Source organism: Patella vulgata, chromosome 2, assembly GCF_932274485.2.
Source record: "Patella vulgata chromosome 2, xgPatVulg1.2, whole genome shotgun sequence".
Lineage (NCBI taxonomy): Eukaryota > Metazoa > Mollusca > Gastropoda > Patellidae > Patella > Patella vulgata.
In genome coordinates, this window is record NC_065880.2 from 72504521 (window position 1) to 72523348 (window position 18828).

At 33.5% G+C, this 18828-nt stretch overlaps 1 protein-coding gene across 1 annotated transcript in view; it reads right to left on the reverse strand.

The window, feature by feature from the left end:
* Positions 1–564: 564 nt before the first annotated feature.
* The window catches only part of LOC126810754 (protocadherin Fat 4), a 57478-nt gene continuing 39214 nt past the window's right edge, over positions 565–18828 (reverse strand). Inside the window, exons 47-66 of the mRNA XM_050535992.2 lie at positions 18653–18781; positions 17761–17940; positions 17412–17534; positions 16104–16286; positions 15341–15490; positions 14758–14940; positions 14450–14569; positions 13649–13846; positions 13112–13267; positions 11133–11336; positions 10602–10733; positions 9433–9554; positions 8228–8502; positions 7197–7363; positions 6282–6509; positions 5543–5733; positions 4907–4975; positions 4239–4511; positions 2874–3132; positions 565–1315 (exon numbers count right to left, since the gene is read on the reverse strand). Of these exons, the coding sequence (XP_050391949.2) occupies positions 2886–3132; positions 4239–4511; positions 4907–4975; positions 5543–5733; positions 6282–6509; positions 7197–7363; positions 8228–8502; positions 9433–9554; positions 10602–10733; positions 11133–11336; positions 13112–13267; positions 13649–13846; positions 14450–14569; positions 14758–14940; positions 15341–15490; positions 16104–16286; positions 17412–17534; positions 17761–17940; positions 18653–18781 (3330 nt within the window). The 3' untranslated portion in view covers positions 565–1315; positions 2874–2885. The remainder of the gene's footprint in view (positions 1316–2873; positions 3133–4238; positions 4512–4906; positions 4976–5542; positions 5734–6281; positions 6510–7196; positions 7364–8227; positions 8503–9432; positions 9555–10601; positions 10734–11132; positions 11337–13111; positions 13268–13648; positions 13847–14449; positions 14570–14757; positions 14941–15340; positions 15491–16103; positions 16287–17411; positions 17535–17760; positions 17941–18652; positions 18782–18828) is intronic.

The window sequence follows — 18828 nt, forward strand, 5'->3', positions numbered from 1 at the left end:
ACTCAATGACAGACTTTATGATATATTACTTTTGAACATATCTAAATTTTACATAATGCATCTTTATCCAGAACTAGTATAATCAAAATGGCCAAGATCTACAGTAGTTCATAAAAATGGAAATGGAATGGGGTTTAACGTCCTACTTTCTGTACCGACTGGGCAAAAAAAAAATGGGCATACCCATTGCTCTTGCTATGAGGGAAATTTTCATGCATTCTATGACATGCACACCAATGTGAACACAGGACCTGTTTTTTTTCCTATCCAAACTACTAGACAGCTGTCCTTATCAGGTCCTGCTCTACTTACAAGGGGAAATCACACAGGAAAATCCTGAGGAACTTTTTCGGCCAACAACGAGAGCAAACCACAGACCGGCAGTTTATGAGAAGATCAATTCTGTGGATTTCATTTTGTCCCATTTTGAAGATTTATTAATTATTATCATACAGACTATTCTGTTTCCTGGAACCTCATGTTCAAAGGTATGCAAAGAGTTTTGAACATAATACATACATTCGTTGCATGTTCTATTAAAAAAAAAAAAAAACATTGAAAAAGTTATGTTGAATAAATTTATTAAGAGAAAATCTTGGAAAATTTAATATATTTGATTTGTATATAATATGAAAATATAAAAACATATAAACGGGAATATAACAGTTTCTTTAAATTTATTCTATTAATAACTTTTGTCATGGACATCACAATATTGAACTTTGAAAAAGTTATTTTGAATAAATTTATTTAGAGAAAATCTTGGAAAATTTAATATATTTGATTTGTATATAATAATATGAAAATATAAAAACATAAACGGGAATATAACATTTTCTTTAAATTTATTAATAACTTTTGTCATGGACATCACAATATTGAACTTTGAAAAAACTCTGATAAGTAGAAAAAAAATACTATATTATAATAATATAACTCTTTATAACCCTTATTTCTATTGTAAATAAACATCATGAAAAATAAATTAATCTTATGTGGAATGTACATAATTCATGATCATAAAAATAGGGAATATCCATAAAATTTGAAAATCTATCAACTACAATACATATCTTATCAACATCAACTTTGATAATCTATTAACTATAAATTCAAAAACTTCAAAAACATTATTCAAATTTGTAAAAATGTTATATACATAAAAAGAAAATTTGTGTGTAAATATGATATAAAAAAGAAAGCTATGTGAGCAATCTTACAATATATGTTATTATGCAGATAAAGAATAATAGATGAAGTCTACAATGTAGTCTTAGATCCAGTAAGTCCAGTTGATTGCTCAGCAGGCTCTGGCCTGAAAAAGAGAGATATTTTTTTTTAAGGTTTGTCTTTACAGTTTATATATGTACAAACATTACCAATTGGGTTAGCAAAATAGAAGTTTCTAATGCATATGTCAATATGTATAAAAGCCAACCTTTCCCATATAATACCTATTCAACTGTTCAGTGAACTACTGCTAAATTAAAAGAACAGGAAACATAATTCAAATTATTTTAAGTCTGAAATTTTACAGACTCCCAACTTTTAATTCTTTAACACTGTTTATTAGAAATATCTTTCATCCAGAAACACAAAAATTTCAACAGAGTTTCTTATTGATGTATATGATACATAAAAACAACGGCTATATTTTAGTTAAAATAGGGTGAACAATTTTGAGTAATTAAATGTCATCTATCAGTACGGTTAACTATATAAGGTGTATATGGATATAACTACTTTCCTGTTATTTAATAACAATGTTTCATAACACATACAGGTCACTTTTCTTATATAACTACTTCTCTGTTATTTAATAACGACATTTCGTAACATATACAGGTCACATTTTCAAATTAATGAACTCATTAACTTGAAAACGTGACCTAACTCATTAACTTGAAAACATGACCTGTATTAAATAACAGAGAAGTAGTTATACAGTTATATCCATATATACGTCCCTATGTTGTGTTTTGTTGTGAACACCACCTTTTTACTCAATAAGTTCAGTTAGGCCAAGTCAATTTTAAAGTTAGTTGTGTGACCCATGCTTTGTTTATAATTTCAGTACTTAAAGTTATTGAAATATGAGCTTTTGAATTAAATTTTGTAAAGCTAAATTTTAATAGGTTTTCTCAAAGTTCAAATTTTTGTTACTTTGTGTAATCTTCTTTTCTTTTAACTATATTAATTCCATGTCTACAATTTGTAAATTACCTGAAAGCAGCCATTGGCTGGATTCAGTGTATAAATTAAAAATTATTAAAATTGTTAGTATAACCAGCGGCTGCCAGGCAGGATATGCCCGCATTTTGCAAGAGATGGATATAGAGAACAAGCTAAAAACAAAAGCTATTTTTTGTACAATCAGGGGCCATAATCCAGAAAGTTATGGTCTGAAATGCACAAATATCAAAAGGGACTGAGATCTTTGGGATATAAAGATACAATCAGGGGCCATAATTCAGGAAGTTACGATCCAATATGCTCGAATATCGAAAGGAACCAAGAATGTCCACAAGCTAAAAACGTGATTTTTCATACAATCAGGGGCCATAATCATCCAATATCGAAAGGAACCGAGATCTTTGGGAGATAGACCTATATTTCAAGTTTTCTCAAAATCGGATAAGTTGTGACCTGTAGAGTGTACACAAACAAATTGTGGACAGGCGGACAGGGGCGCCGGCATAATACGTCCACATGAAAATGTGGGCATATAAAAAATAATTTAATAGCCTTATTGAACTTAAGGTTGTAATTAAAAGTTAGGACAGTGGTTGTACCAAAACAAGTGAAAAGGTGCCAGGATGCTGCTTGTGATCAAGTGCAAATGATACTTCTATATTCTGGAATAATTTACTTACAGGGAATATTACTTACGGTGAATATACAGGATTAGAAACTGATTCTCTCTCGTGAAGAGGTGGTGGTGGCATTGGTCGAGGTTCAGCACTATCAAAATTCATATTTATCTCTCCTAATTCCTGAACATTTTCATCTGGAGGCAAGAAAAGGCTGAGACTTTGAGATTCATAATCTCGAACAAAACTGGGTTGATCACGGAAATCTGGTCTAGACATACTGGCATGGTACAGCTTATAACGTTGGATGTAATCAACATATCTGCAATAATATCATTATATATCACATCAATAACAACATTATATATAAATTTGATCTGTTAGTGGTTTACCAATAACAGAATATAGAAATGAAATAGAGCTTAACATCCTGCTTTTCTCTACTGACTGGGCTAATGTAGACATACAGTGGGCTATAAGGGAAATTTTCTTCAGACAGCGACACTACAGCCTATTCTTATTTCGAATTTGATCATAATGTCTTTCATTGAGTCAAGTGGCTTGGTTTCGATTCACAGATGCACAGATGAGACAAGAAGTAGGGGCACTTATCCAGGTTGTCTGGTCCCCCTCCCCAGGTTAGATTAGTCCATAAATGATCTAGTTTGTGTTGGTGGGGTGCCCCACCATAAATAAATATTTCCAAATATCTCAACAATTACACATACCACAATATCTATATATACACCAAGCCTTTAATCAGTTTCAAACATTTATAGTCACTAAATAAACGGTCATGTTGTACTTAATAAGCTATGACCATTTAATCATCCATAAATAATACACTGAAAGATGGTTCCAAGTGTCGGCCATAACATCTGAGCACATGTGAGTAAAAAATAGGTTACGTGTATGTGCCCTTGTTTTGAAAGTAGTCTTGCTTAACCAGTCTACCAACCATTCTACGTTTGATTGACAGGCCAGGATAATCAAGACTACTTTTTTACGAAACATAACAGAAAGCTGGAACAAGAAATGTTGGGCAACTCAACAATTGTTTTAAGAACCTTGTAAAAGTAAAATGAAACTACTGCTAGTATCATGTTCTTGCCCAACGCAAGTATTTCAGAGATATTATTTGTACTAAACCAAAAGATGCTGCTCCTAATGGTACAGTTAATGATAAAGGAATTTAAAAATTAAAACGATCGATCGTAATTTCTAAAGCTGCTGTAATAACCAATAAGCTAAATATAACTCCTATTCAGAATCTCAACAATATATTTTTTACGGCTGTAATAGTTGATAGATATGTAGAGAATTGCATGTGCGATGGCTATTTATAGTATTATAGACTCTACCGCTGAGTATTATCATAGTGCGTAGTAAGCGAGAAATCACTGCAAATCAATAAAAACCAAAACTCACTTTCTCCATTTGTGGTTAACGACTATCAAGGCAACGATGGTTAATACAATAATTAATCCGGCAATGGCTACCAAAGCTGACCAGGGATTATCTTGCCACCAAACAAAAGACTTCTGTTTTTGGGTTAAAGCTGTTTGTCCAACAAATTTATCAGAGTAACCAGTCAAAATAGATCTGTCAATAGGTTTCTTAATGACATCAATTTCTAAATCTGACATTTGTTTGAGTTGATTCAAAATGTTGTTTGAAGCAGCTGAATTTGGATTTGTGACCCTGAAATAATAAAAATATAGATGATTTACCATATTAAACCAAAAACTAAGTTATAAAATATAAATATGATTCCGGATGTTATTTTCCCGAAAGGGACATAATTCGGTTTTTATCAGATTGTGCTAATTGGTTCAGTATATATTGAGATAAATACATTTTTGGACGAGGAACTCAACCCCAACGCTCTTTGAAAAAGTCTAAGGCTCTGTCAATTTAATTACGATTGACTGTAAATTTAACATTCTTGTTCCTTAGACAATTGCACATCGATCAATGGACAGACAAATGGCTATTTTAGCCATTAATAATAAGTTTATCATTTTGATTCTTTAATATTGAATGTTTTTCTTGGTTTTATCCACAGAAATAGATTATAGATATGTATACAAACTTACAGGTTAAGTTCTGTATTTTCAACCAGCATATAATTAGCCGTATTAGCAGCTACAAATACAATGTCAGTACTGGAAAAAGAATAATGGAAAAGTAAATAAAACTCCTTCAGTTAGAAGACAATTGATGGAATAAACAAACAAAATTCCTATTCAGTGGAAGAGTTTCTGTCAAGTTCCATAAACAATCTTATGTTGTTCTGCTAGACATAGTTTCTGGGTTTCTAGGAAGAGCTAAAAACAATCTTATGTTGTTCTAGATCTGCTGGACTTTGTTTCTGGGTTTCTGGGTTTCTGGGAAGTGTTTATAACAATCTTAGGCATTGTTCTGCTAGACAGAGTTTTGGGGTTTATAGGAAGTGCTGCCAGAGCAAGTTTGTGGGAAGTGCTAAATACATCGTTCTGGTAGACAGAATTTCTGGGTTTCTTGCAAGTGCTAAAAACAATCTCATGTATTGTTCTGCTAGACACTCAGCTTATTTTTAAACCAAATCATTGACTTTTCATATTCCATAAACATAATCATTGTAGAAATGTAGCTCCAATTAAAAACACAGTAATTGTTTTCCATAGAACTGTTGTTATTATTCTAAGTTCTCCATCTAATTTTTCCTCAATGCAATATCAATTATTACCCACCTATCATAATCTATATCCAACATATTACTAGAAGTAAGATATTGTCGAGATCGTATTTTTTGGATGATAATGAAGTGATTGGTGATGCTCTGTAGCATATTTTTAATATTATCTTTCTCTGGCATTATTTCATTGGTTGTTTTATCTTTAATAGTCAGGATAAAAATATTCTTGGCTTCAACTAAATCCACCTGAAATATATTTTTATATAATTATAAAACATCTATAACATCACTGATCATACACAGAATCATAGTTTAAAAATAGATAACGAATGAATGAATATATTGAAAATTTAAGTGAAATTACTTTATTTCTGAGTGAATTACCACTATTGGGTTTCAGACTGGATAAAATTTGTATGACTTTTAATCCAAATAAGACTGTTAACATATAAGAATAGAAAGCTGTGTATAACTGTATTCTCCCAGAGTGACGTCATGCATTTTAAGAATATTTTGGCTTGGCTGGCATTGTCTAATGCACTCAATATCCTAGCCATCTGAGTTGATTATGGTGTTTTCATGTGAATACATGTCTAAATAATAAGTATATATACATTTGAAGCCAGTAAACATCCTGCAATGGGTAGATTAAGCTCTTGCTTAAGGCATCTTTTGTATAAGAAAACTGAATATTACAGAATACCATACAATTACGGTAACTAGATATTATAACTTATTATTATTAAACTCAAACCATATAGGTTTTTTATTAAAATCATTCTAAATGTACGTACCACAACAAGAGCACTATCAGATTTAGCTAAAGAAGTATTGGTAGGTTGATCGGTAGCAGTAAGGGTGAACATGTATTGTCTGTTGTCTGGAGCAGATGAAAAGTCACGAGTTGTCATCATTACCCCTGTGATAGGATTCACATGGAATGGGATTTCCGTTAATGGCGTTATTCTTTCAGACATGGAATATCTGACTTGACCATTTGGACCAGAATCATTATCAACAGCCTGACATAATAAAAAAAAATAAGATGGAAAATATTCACTAAGAAGACAACATTGATTTTAGGGTACTCTCATAGATAAATATGACATAACACCAATGAAACCCAATAGATATTATCGTTCCAATTTAATTTTGATAAATGTACATGTAAAAATATTCCTCAATACTCTGAACTTTATTATTTAAAGCAAAAGGTTTGCTGTAACCAAGAACATATCATCTTCAATAGAAGACTTGATCTCGCTTTAACTACATACATCTTATCAAGGGCTTCACGTAATACCCTGCACATTTTGGCGCTAATTTCGAATAGGTACAAGCCCAGCTTTTGAGCCTATCAGATTCCTTGATCAGCGCGAATACCAAGTCTCGCGCTTTCAAGATAAATTGTCTACCTCTGATAATCGAGTTGCAAAGTTCAAGGTTCGTTTGAGGTCGCTATGTCACAACCTCTGATTGGACGCTACTGTTCACATGTCTGTAGACAACATAGCTATAAGTTCGGGAATTGTGAAGTAATCTAGCAACGTCCAGATGTTGTCATCAAACAAGCAGTCGTTGTTTCAGGGACATTAGAACATATTTAATAGTATACATTGATAATTAAATAAATATTGATATCAATAAAGTATAAATACCTCCATCTTCGATAGTGTCTATATTAAATAATTCAAAATTCCAAAACTTACCAAAAATGTTGCCACGTCAGTTTGTGGTTGTGCTTCATATGGAACAGCAGCTAATAGAACTTTAATATTCAAATTGTTAGGGGTCACAGGATAAACAAACATTGGTGCCTCATCATTCATATCTCTTACATTTATAATAATATTCATGCTCTGCCAGGAGTTGGAGACTTTAAAAAATAAAATATATTCAATACAAATCAAATGAACAAATAAGAATTGAGAGATATTGGTAGGAGGACAAGCAGATGACATCAAAATGTCTGACATTATTATGAATGTACAGGAATAAACTATTGTTTCTACGTCATTATGTTTAAGTAAGAAAGGCCATTCATAAAGTCAACTGAAGAGCCCAGGGGAAGACAATCTAAGTCACTTTTTCAACGAACCCCAGTTAATGGTGCCATCTGGTAGCAAATTGTATAAGCTTTCTGTGGAACAATCAATTTCAGGTAAAACGATCGGAGTCACATCGAACCAAGGCGCTTCTAAAATGGCCTCCTGGACAAATACATCCATTGCACCCTTTATTTAACCTTAATTTGGCTGAAAAGTGGAAGTCAGTTGTTGTACTGGTAATTATGATTCGTATTAAACATCATTTTGAAGTTGTAATTAAACCCACTCGTTGTTCTGTTTGTGTCAAGCATTCTCGTCCAAAAGTCTTTTTTTGCCTTTTATGCGAAAAGACAAAAATGTGACTTGGATCGTTCTTCCCCTGGACTCTTCAATTATTTGTCTTATTTGTGAGGGATTGCTTCAATAAAAATTTCTTCAGTGAGAGTTAAAGTGATCATTTGCTTCATGTGAGAGGGCTGAAGCATGTGCTTATGGCACCGTATTTAGCTAGATATTTCATACTCTTGGACAGGAAAATGGCGGTAAAACAACAATCGGTAATGATGAGTGATTTGCATAGGGTGCAGCATAGACCATTGGAATTTTCTTTAAAAATACTGAAGGGAATCAAAAGCACTTTTGGATTGGTATTCCTATTAGAGATTAAATATAATATGGATTTATTTACTTACCCACATTGATCTGTCTTTTACGTCTGCCCGTTGTATCTTTAAATCTGACACTAACAGAGATATTATAGCTATCAACCGTTTCTCTATCTAATGGTCTAAGTAATACCACTTCACAGTCTTTCTGATCGGCTGTAGGACGAACCAGGAAGGGATTATTAGGTATGACTGTATCTAATCGACATTCTACTTCACGATTTAGATTATTCACCACATTTAATACAGCAATAACTTTACCCTCCACCGGAACTGCTACATCAGCTTCATCCAGGTTTATACTGTAAAATAAACAAAATGGTAAAACTTGATCTGCTGCTTGTGACATCACCATAGGTGAAAGCGGGATGTAAAGCTTGGATGCAAAATGGGGAGAGACCAAGAATTTAACATCTATTCAACACAAACTAGGTCATCTTGGGACTAACATGTGGTTCAATTTAATTTCAATAATTCCCTGCATGTTGGGGTCTTTAGCTATTGGAGGAAACTGGAGGACCTGGAGAAACACCACAAGGTTGGAGACAACCGTACTCCTTGTCATGCACAAGTGGGGAATCGAAACCACTCCACTTGACTTAATGACAGACCATGTTATCTAACGCACATGTATTAAACCATTTGACCATCCAACCCTCCTGGAAGGGATATAATGTTTAACTAAACAAACAATTTACATTAAAATCTTTTGTTTATTAAAATAACACAGTATTATGAGAACTAAATAGATTTTTATTGAATGTCTTATTTCTCATTACTTTACCATAGGAGGCAAATTTTATAATAATATTGGTAATTCCAATTAAAAATATGTTTTGAGTGTGTATCCAGTTAAACTTGGGGCAAAATATCTATTAATTGAAAAGAAATAATGATCTAATTATAAATAGAGAGAGTGAGAGAGGGAGAAATGGGTTTTAACAACCACTTGACACAAACTAGTTCATTTCGGAACTAATCCATGGTAAAATTTATTGCAATAATTTTCTTGCTCATAGGGGTTATTAGCAATGGGAAAAAAAACATAGAACTGGAAGAAAACCCATGAGGTTAGTCAGGTGGCCCTACCTGTGAGCGAAACCTTGCTACTCGATTCAATGGCAGATCTTATGAACTAAAGTGTACACGTAAGACCATTCGGTAATCCACCTCAGTCACCACTATTTAAACAGACTGATTCATAAAACATGTCATTTTTACATTATACTTACACTCGTAATGGTTGAACAAATCCAAGTGTATTATTTACTATTGGTATTTGTGTTATATTAATATAGACTGGTGCTCTACTGCTTAATGGATTCCAACTCTGATCAATAGCTATGATGTAGAACTAGAAAATATAGAAGAATACATAATTAAAGCGTGTATAGCTCTAATATTTGGAACCTTAAAATAGAAGAAAATGGGTCTAAAAAAAAGCACATATTTATGTAATATGAATTTATTGTAATTTGTAATTTCTAATCAATTTATGTTCGGTGAAATACATGAACAGTCCAAATTGAACGACAGTCCTTTACGCCTGCTTATTCCATTTTATACATTTTTTATTATTATTGTGTCGTTTGTAAATCAGCCATTACTAATTACTTCCACATTCATCTTGTAGGATATGTATTTCTTTCTTTATTGCAAATGGCACCTTAAACCAAAGAATACAGGGCCCTTATTCACGAAAACTTAAACTAAGTTACAACCGAAATTTTAAGAAATACTGCAACTTCATTGGATATATGCAAATTGATTTAACTGGTCAGCCAATCGAATTGCATATTTCTTAAAATTTCGATTGTATCTTAGTTTAAGTTTTCGTAAATAAGGGCCCCGGACTGATTCTGTCTTAAATATTGGATATCCGGATCCCATATTTTCATGGCAAGATAACAACATCAATATTGATTGAAATAGACCAATATTGAATTCAATTTGTGTTTCCAATTTCGAATCTTATGAAAAATACTGAGTTAGAGGTTTAGCTCCTTTAAGACGATTATGTTGTCATGAAGAACTATGTAAATCAAAACTGAAGTGTAACTAAAACTACCCTGGGTGTTTTATACTACTTGTTGTTTCATTTACTCTGAGGGGATGCTCGTTGTGGGTGTAGAATCGTGACGTAATCAAACACAACGGATATATCTCAGTTTTCATGGTTGGTTTTCATACAGTGTAGCCCGAAATCCCCCTTTACACTTGATTGTTACTATTTTGGGGATTAAGAGAATTCAATTCCCGAACATTCAATTGAGTATACCCATACTAACACTTCAGATTTTGTACCACAGCATCCCTCCTGTTCAGCCAATCAACTTCATTTTGAATAATTTCGAATGAGCCTTTTATTGTGGATAAATGTGTAAAACTTCATTGTACTTACGAAAAAGGATCGCTCATCAAACAATAAAAGATTATCTTTCACATACACAAAACCATTTTCATTTACTCCAAAGAATCGTCTGGCTTTTTCATTTTTTACGTCAACCTCATAATCGAAAATAGCATTTGGTGTCTGAAATAAAAATTTTTTAATTAAAAAGTTTGTTTGCAGTAATTAAAATTATTGGAGTATTTAGCAGATGCCAGCTACGGGAGGACCCGGAGAAAACTCACGAGGTGGGACTCCGACAGGCAATATAGCATTAGAATCTTTATGTTTATGAATGAGATGTCATGGGGTTTAACCTACTTTTCTGCTCCTACTGAGCTAATGAAGACGAATATAGATGCCATACAGAATGCTATGAGACAATTTTGCCCTGACAGCAATTAAATTCCAACTTTGACACAGGTTCTTTTATGTGAAAGTGTATGTGTAGAAAGGACCTCGGTTTTGTTTTCATCCCATCCAAACAACTAGTCACCATCCTTATCAGAACAGTATATTAAACAAATATATCTCGTATCTTACATCTTGGTTCAATGGAACTGTTGTATCTGCATCCCTGGCTTCAACTGTGAAAAGAGTTCGTCCAACTTGCCATGTATTATCTATAGAAGCTGTATATTCACTACTAGTAAATCTTGGTCTATTTATGTTACGAATCAGGTGGATATTCATTGTAGCAATATCAGATTTGGGAGGAACTGCACCATCCCTAACTCTCAAGGTCAGCTGTAAAGAAAAAATATAAAAACATGTTTATACCATTACCAATAACTTGTTTCAAGACCATGAACGTCAGCAACACAATCAATATTATAAATGTTTAAAATACGGATGTGACATCATTATTTCAAATAATAAACAGGCAACACGCGCACATTATTAATAATAGATGAAATATTGGACTTGTGTGACAATTTCATTAAAATGCAGGTGTGGGATAGTATCTGTAATTTAATTTGTTTAATGATCACTACTTCATGCAGTATCGATATGTTACTTAATATCTCGCTCTCATCTATTAAACCACACTTAACATAAACTATTATTGTGGGCCATATTATATACCGGAAAACACCAAAAAACACCGAAAAACAACTGGAAAACACCAGAAAACAACCGCAAAACACCAGACAACAACAGGAAAACACCAGAAAACTACCGGAAAACACCATGTTATACTGAATACCGGAAAACACCGGAAAAACACTAAATACTGGAAAACACAATAAATACTGGAAACCACCCTATATAGGTAACCCGGAGAAGGGCTATACTATAAACCGGAAACTAATCCTTATCCTAACCCAGGCACACAGAGGACCAGGCTCCCGGTTACCTATTTAGGGTGCCAGTCTCCGGGTTACCTATTTAGGGTATTTTCTGGTATTTAGTGTGTTTTCTGGTATTTAGTGTTTTTCTGGTGTTTTCCGATATTCAGTATAAAATGGTGTTTTCCGGTATATAGTATTGCCGCTTATTGTTCCATTTAAACTTTCATACTCCATGTAGATATTAACTTTGAAGTATAGAAATGAAATGATTGTTCTGCTCTGATTGAGCGAATTAAGACAGACATGCAGCGTACAGTGTGCTATGAGGGGCATTTAGCCAGATAGCTGCGCTATGGCCTACCTACTCTTATATTGAATTCCAACTGCCAAGGTTTTTTGACGTGTACGGCAATGTGTACATGGGACCTCTATTCCGAAAGACACTGTTAATTGTCAGGCCCATCCGTACTACACCGCTGAAGAGGGACAACTTTCTTGGTCAACACAGGAACCTCAATGTTAGCAAGCCAATGTCTTCAGCGACCGTGACTCGTTTAGAAGCACAGACTAAACAATGTTTTTATTTACACAACAGAACACTGTCTGCTCATTGGATCTTATTAACCAATGAAAACTCTTCATTTTAACATGTTAGCTGTGTGATACTGGTACATGTTATTGTTTTGTTTGTTGATAAAAGTGGAAAAGGGTAATAAAAAGAGATCAATCAGCATTATTCTACAGGTTCTACACACGATGGTAATATACATTTTTTCAAGTTCTGCTATCCCCTGTAACATCTATCTCCTTCAAAAATAACATCCAACTGAGCATTTCATTCATGTTCATAAAGGGGATTATCAAATTCTAGGACAAATAACTTGTTTGAAATAATACAGAAAGGTGAGAAATAGTCCAATATAACAGGCCCCTGTGATGCGATCTAAGACCCTTTTAGTTACATATGGCATGGATATTCTGTGATCTTTGTTTGACCAGTGCAGGAATATCTTTACCACCAGTGTACCAGTGCAGGCCCATCTTTACCACCATTGCAGGCCTATCTATACCACAAGGTTGGAAATCACAAGGTTGGATTATTCTCACTGCTTACCATTAGCAAATCCCATACATTTCGCTTTGGCGCAATATAGACCATAAAAGTCCATTTCATTCATTCATCAGCCAATCAGAATGGGAAATTTGATTCTTAAGGTGTAAATAACTTACGATAAAATCATCTGGTACTCCGTCATGAATTAATGCCTGTGCTACATACACATCGCCTGTTGTTGGACTTATAACAAAATAATTACTGAGAGTAAAGTTTGAAGGTGTATCACTGGTTATTCTTAATATATCATAGGTTAGGTTACCACTTGGAGTCTGTCAAAAAAATAAAAATATTAAAAATGTAAGAGCTAATTCTGTCTATTGCAGGTCTTTTTTCTAGCTTAAAATGTTATACAAATTATTATTTAGATATTTATTCACATGATCAACTCTATAGACCATCAGATGGTTGAGGTATTGAATGGATTAGAATACCAGCAAGCCTAGACCTTGTTGATTACAAGCTTTGGAATTGAAACCAAGCCACTTCATTCAATGACAGATCTCATTTCTCCCTCAAAAGAGTAACTCAAGTTTTAAGCTATCCCAGAATTGAAAGTTACAAACTTTAAGCATAGGACTCAGGAGAGATGTCTCTCAACAGGAATGTTTTATTCTGAGAGCGTAGTATATAAGAATATGGGTATAACTTACATTTGATGGATCAGCATCCACAGCTCTCACTTCTGCTACTCTAGTTAACACATTCAGGTATTCAGAAATGGTTATATTGATAGGATTAACGGTAAATTCGGGCTTATTTGGATTTCTAATGATATTAACAATGACTGTAGTAGTTGCAGTTCTTGGTACAGCTGTTTGGGCAGGAACATCAACAGCTTGTATTAATAGCTGAAAACATAACATGTCAAATACTAAAATATGTAAAAACAAAACTAAAATGAACCATTACAGAATCATATGATTAAACAGAAAACATGTGAAATCATATGTTCCCTTGAGAAGAATTAGGTCATTTATTCGAACAGTAAGATCGTCCTGTTAACCTCAAAGACAGTCCTGTCTAATTTCTGCACAGTATTTGAAAATGGCAAAATGTATTTGAAATTCATATCACTCTTCCCCATCAAATATGGAAATAATTACTACAGCCTCATTTTCTCTAAAAGGAAGATATATCTTCAGCATTTCTAATAATGAAGATGATAGTAGAAAATTACCCTTTTTAAGGAATGAAAGATGGGGTTTAATGTCCACTCAACACAAACTTGTACATTTCGGGACTAAGATATGGAATAATTCACTTGCAAGCAGGGGTCTTTAGCAGTAGAAGTTAACCAAAGGATCTGGAGAAAACCCACAAGATTGGGCAGATGACCCTACTCCTGCTCATAAACAAGCTTGGGATCCAAACAATGCCCCTCAACCACCCAACCACCCCTATGAATGAAAGGAAGAAAGGGAAATGGCTATTTATGTTATTATAAAAGTTACCTGGTATGTAAATGTGCTGTCGTATGTTAATCGCGATCGTACACTCACAATACCAGTATCAGCGTTGATATTAAAATATAATGCTCCGAGACTTGGCAACATTCTGTATTGGACTCGCTCCTGTAACCAAACAATACATTCATCAAATATTTTATTCAATATGAAAATGAACTATTTAATCTTATATCATAAACACATAAATCTTTTGCAGACAGATCTTTTAGTGTAGCCAGACAGAAACTCTGAAATAAAAGAGTGTCCTTTATTGGAAAATTTACAAAATTATCTTTATATGATAATCTACTTACATTATCAGCTTCAGTAGCAGTAACTTGTTCAATGCTTGTGCCGACAGGCCTGTTTTCATCAATGGTGACGTTGTAGTCATTACGTACAAATATGGGTCCATTTCTATTACGATTAACATTGACAGTAACATTTACAGCAGCTGTTTTACTAGGTGATCCATTATCCATAGCCATAACACGTAACTTAAATAATAAATGTTCATAATTAATAGCCATAACATGTAACTTAAATAATAAATGGTTATAGTTAATAGCCATAACATGTAACTTAAATAATAAATGGTTATAGTTAATAGCCATAACACGTAATTTACATAAATAGTCATAGTTAATAGCCATAACATGTAACTTCAAAAATAAATAGGCATACTTAATAGCCAAAGCACCTGACTTTAATAATAAATAGGCATACTTTAATAGCCACATGCAACTTAAATAATAAATGTAAAAAAAAAAGTTTGTATTTCAGACACTGTCACCCCTTCCCCACCCTGGCCTAATTCTTGCCTACCTTGCCTTTTTTATAAATGCAATAGTCTGAGAAACAAACAGTTTTTTTACAGGTGGTCTAAGATGAACTTACGATATATCTGGCTGGTTGTCTGATATCATTTCTTAAAGGTGCAATAACTGATATAACTCCCGATACAGGATTAATATAGAAATATGTAGGTGAGTAGTCTGGTACAGAAGCAGGTCCATTAATACTGTATAACAATTCTCCATTAGCACCCTTTAAAATATATCATTGTTAGTCAGCAATTATACATCAATAACAACAAGGTGTTTTTTTTTAAAAAAAGGGCAAAATTGTTATAAAGAGCTGTCCAAGGAACAAGCATCCCTAGCTTCATGCCATACTTCAGTTGGCTGAGCCTTAGTCTTTTGTCGAAGAGTGTTGCCCCCCAGAACAATGACAAAAGTGCCGGGAGAACATTTTCTGGTGCAAAGAGATAAATTTGTTAATATGTGTGACTATATTTACTCATTTTACTAGCTGTCTCATTTTGCTGCAATGTGCTATCTGTGACATGAAGCTCATGTTCTGAATCCAACCCACGAACCCAGGCATGAAATCCATACACCTCCACCAAATGAGTCAAAAGGGAATTCCCAAAGACCAAATCAGAAGAAGTATATTTAAACTGGAAACACCACAGAATAGAACAATCTGGGCATCCCAAGATATACAACCATTCACACAGCACACCACCTTTTACATAAGCATAGTCAAGGGAATTAACGGACAAATTTTCATACATGCTTGTGATACAGAAATACGAAGTATCTACATCATATTTGTTATTCTGATCTGTTATTTTAGAAGTTCATGTAGGTCAACTTACTGTGTCTGCATCTGTTGCATTAACATCTACCAAACCTACATTAAATCTCTGATCTTCATTAATAGTGATGTCTAAATTACTGTGTAAAAATCTGGGAGCATTTCTATTTCTTATAACAGTGACTCGAACTATAGCAGTAGCTTGTATTGTGTTATCATTAACTCTATATCCTCGTACTCGGATCTAAAAAAAAATAAATAGTAAATATCAATCATATAATATGTACACAGATGGATTAATTATTTAACATTTAATCTAGAAAACTAAATCAAAATATCAACGCTAGATAATCTCCCGACTTCGATTTAATTGGACTAAAAACAGTTAGAATAAGGGAAACATAAAACTGGTGGTGGGCTTGTTTATATAGGGCGAAACATAGATTAGTGGAATTTCTGTTCATCATATCTGTTGCAAAAAAGCATGAAATTGAAGCAATCTGATACTTTCGATGACCTATACTACATGAAGATCTGACCAGTTGTAGTGGAAGATCGCGTCAGGGGTAATACGAGTGGCTTTTGACCCTTTGACATTAGACATTTGATTAACCAATCAGCGTTGATGTTTCTAATGGGTTACCCACAGTTCCGTGAACCTCACACCAAAAACTTGCCATAACAGACTGTTTCATTGGTTAATCCCTCACATCATCTAGAACACGGGTTATATAACCACTCTTTTCACACAAACCATATGAAGAGACTTTAAATTTGCTGTATATCATATCAAGTTTGTGTATACCATTTTAAAGGATCTAAATCGGTAATTTTTGGGACCTAGAAATTGACACAAATGGGTCGCAACGCATATAATAATGTAATATGAATGTATATAAACAGATTTACATTCAATCTTTTCTATTTTTACTGTAATTTCTAATCAGTTATGTTCGGCGAAATATGCCAGAAGTCTCAATTGAATGGCAATCGTTGGCATCTGGTTATTCCAGTCTATACCGATGGTATTTATTGTGCATGCTCTCCGGATAAGAATATAGCGTCAGCATTTGACATGACTTGTGGAATATGTCTAACCGCGTTCTTTGAGTTCCTTGTTCTAAATGGTGCTGAAATGCATTATGGTACATGATTCGTGTACCAATAGTAAAATGTTTATTTTATCTTGAATATTGGATATCAGAAGCCCATCTTTTCCCTGTAAGATTACAAGACCAATGTTGATTTGAAATGACAAATAATTTGTGTTTTCAATGTCGGAGATTTTTGATGATATTGAGTTGGAGACTTAGCTACTTTAAGTATTCATATATAACTCTAAATAAAACATAAGATAAACAATATTTACCACATAGTTGTTTTGGCTTGTTGTTAAGAGTGACTGGCCTAATGTAACTTGAGCTGTTGATCTGTCAACTCGGAAAACAGTTGAAGCATCTCCATCACCAGCTATTTCAAACACCAGAGTTTGCTTTAAAAAATAAAACCCCAAAGAGACATTAATATTTCAATTTTACTAAATACTGAAAGACAAGACAGTTGGCCGCTCTTGCTACAATAGTTAAAAAAATATATTACAGGTGGCGCTGGAATGTTTTGACCATATTCCATTTATATCCTGTGAAATGTGGGCGTATAAAAACGATGATCCGGGATTATAATCCTGGTTTTATTATGTTATATATGGGTATACGTACAGATAATGGGTCTCGTGGTTGTAGCTGAGTTATTTGTGTATTCACTGCATGATCATCGTTAATGGTGACGCTAATGTCGCTAATTTCAAAGTAGGGATTTCCTGCTCGTGTTATTGTGATGACAACTGGTATCTGAGCGCTTCTAGAAGGTGTACCTTTATCACTGGCCGTAGCCGTCAACTGAAATATAACATATCATCATTAATGCCAAAGCAATTCAATTTTTAGTTTAGTTTTAGTTCAATAAATAACCAACTAAGTTCTTGTGTGTGATTTGTTACAAATTTTAAAACTGAAATATTTGGAACAATGTACTTTTTGTTTCAAAATTGATTATAGTTCTTAAGGGTATTGTTGAATAATAAATCGACTTAATTTTTGTTAAAATTTCAAAATGGAATTATTTGGAATTGAAAGCTTTCATACTTTTTGTTTTTAAAATCGTTTTTTTCCTAAAGAAATGGAAGACAGAAGTATTAAAAGATGTTCCTGAAGGACAGAAATTTAAATTTTTATGGCCTAAATATAGGATGGATGGTTGAAGAACTTATAGAGTAGAAAGGATGGTTGAACAATATAGAGACATTAGCAGGCTGGTCGAAAAAGGCTATTTTGAATAGACATTCATCACTGTATCTAGATCTAACAGTAATCCCCTTTGAACAGAAATACAACAGACTAAATAGGTAGATTAACAGCTGGGAGTTAACATATGCCCTCTTCGTCTGAGAAAGGATCATAAAACCTAAATTATTATGTATCGAACTCCAACTTTAATCTACCAAGGTCTGAGGAACTGTCTTTGCCAACTCTGGATCTCTTGCTTAGTGAGCCAGCACTTTTCTCACTGAGCCACCAAGACGCCTAAACTTCAGAGCAATAATGAACTTACTGTATATTCATTTTGTGTAGCGGTAGTTAAAGACACTCTAGCTGAAATGTTACCAGTAGTAGAATCTATTTGGAACAAATTAACACCAACACCACTCAAAGAATACATTATCTGTCCATTTAATGAAGCCTGCCATAAAAACAAAATCAAATATTAAAACTAAAACAATCTGAAAA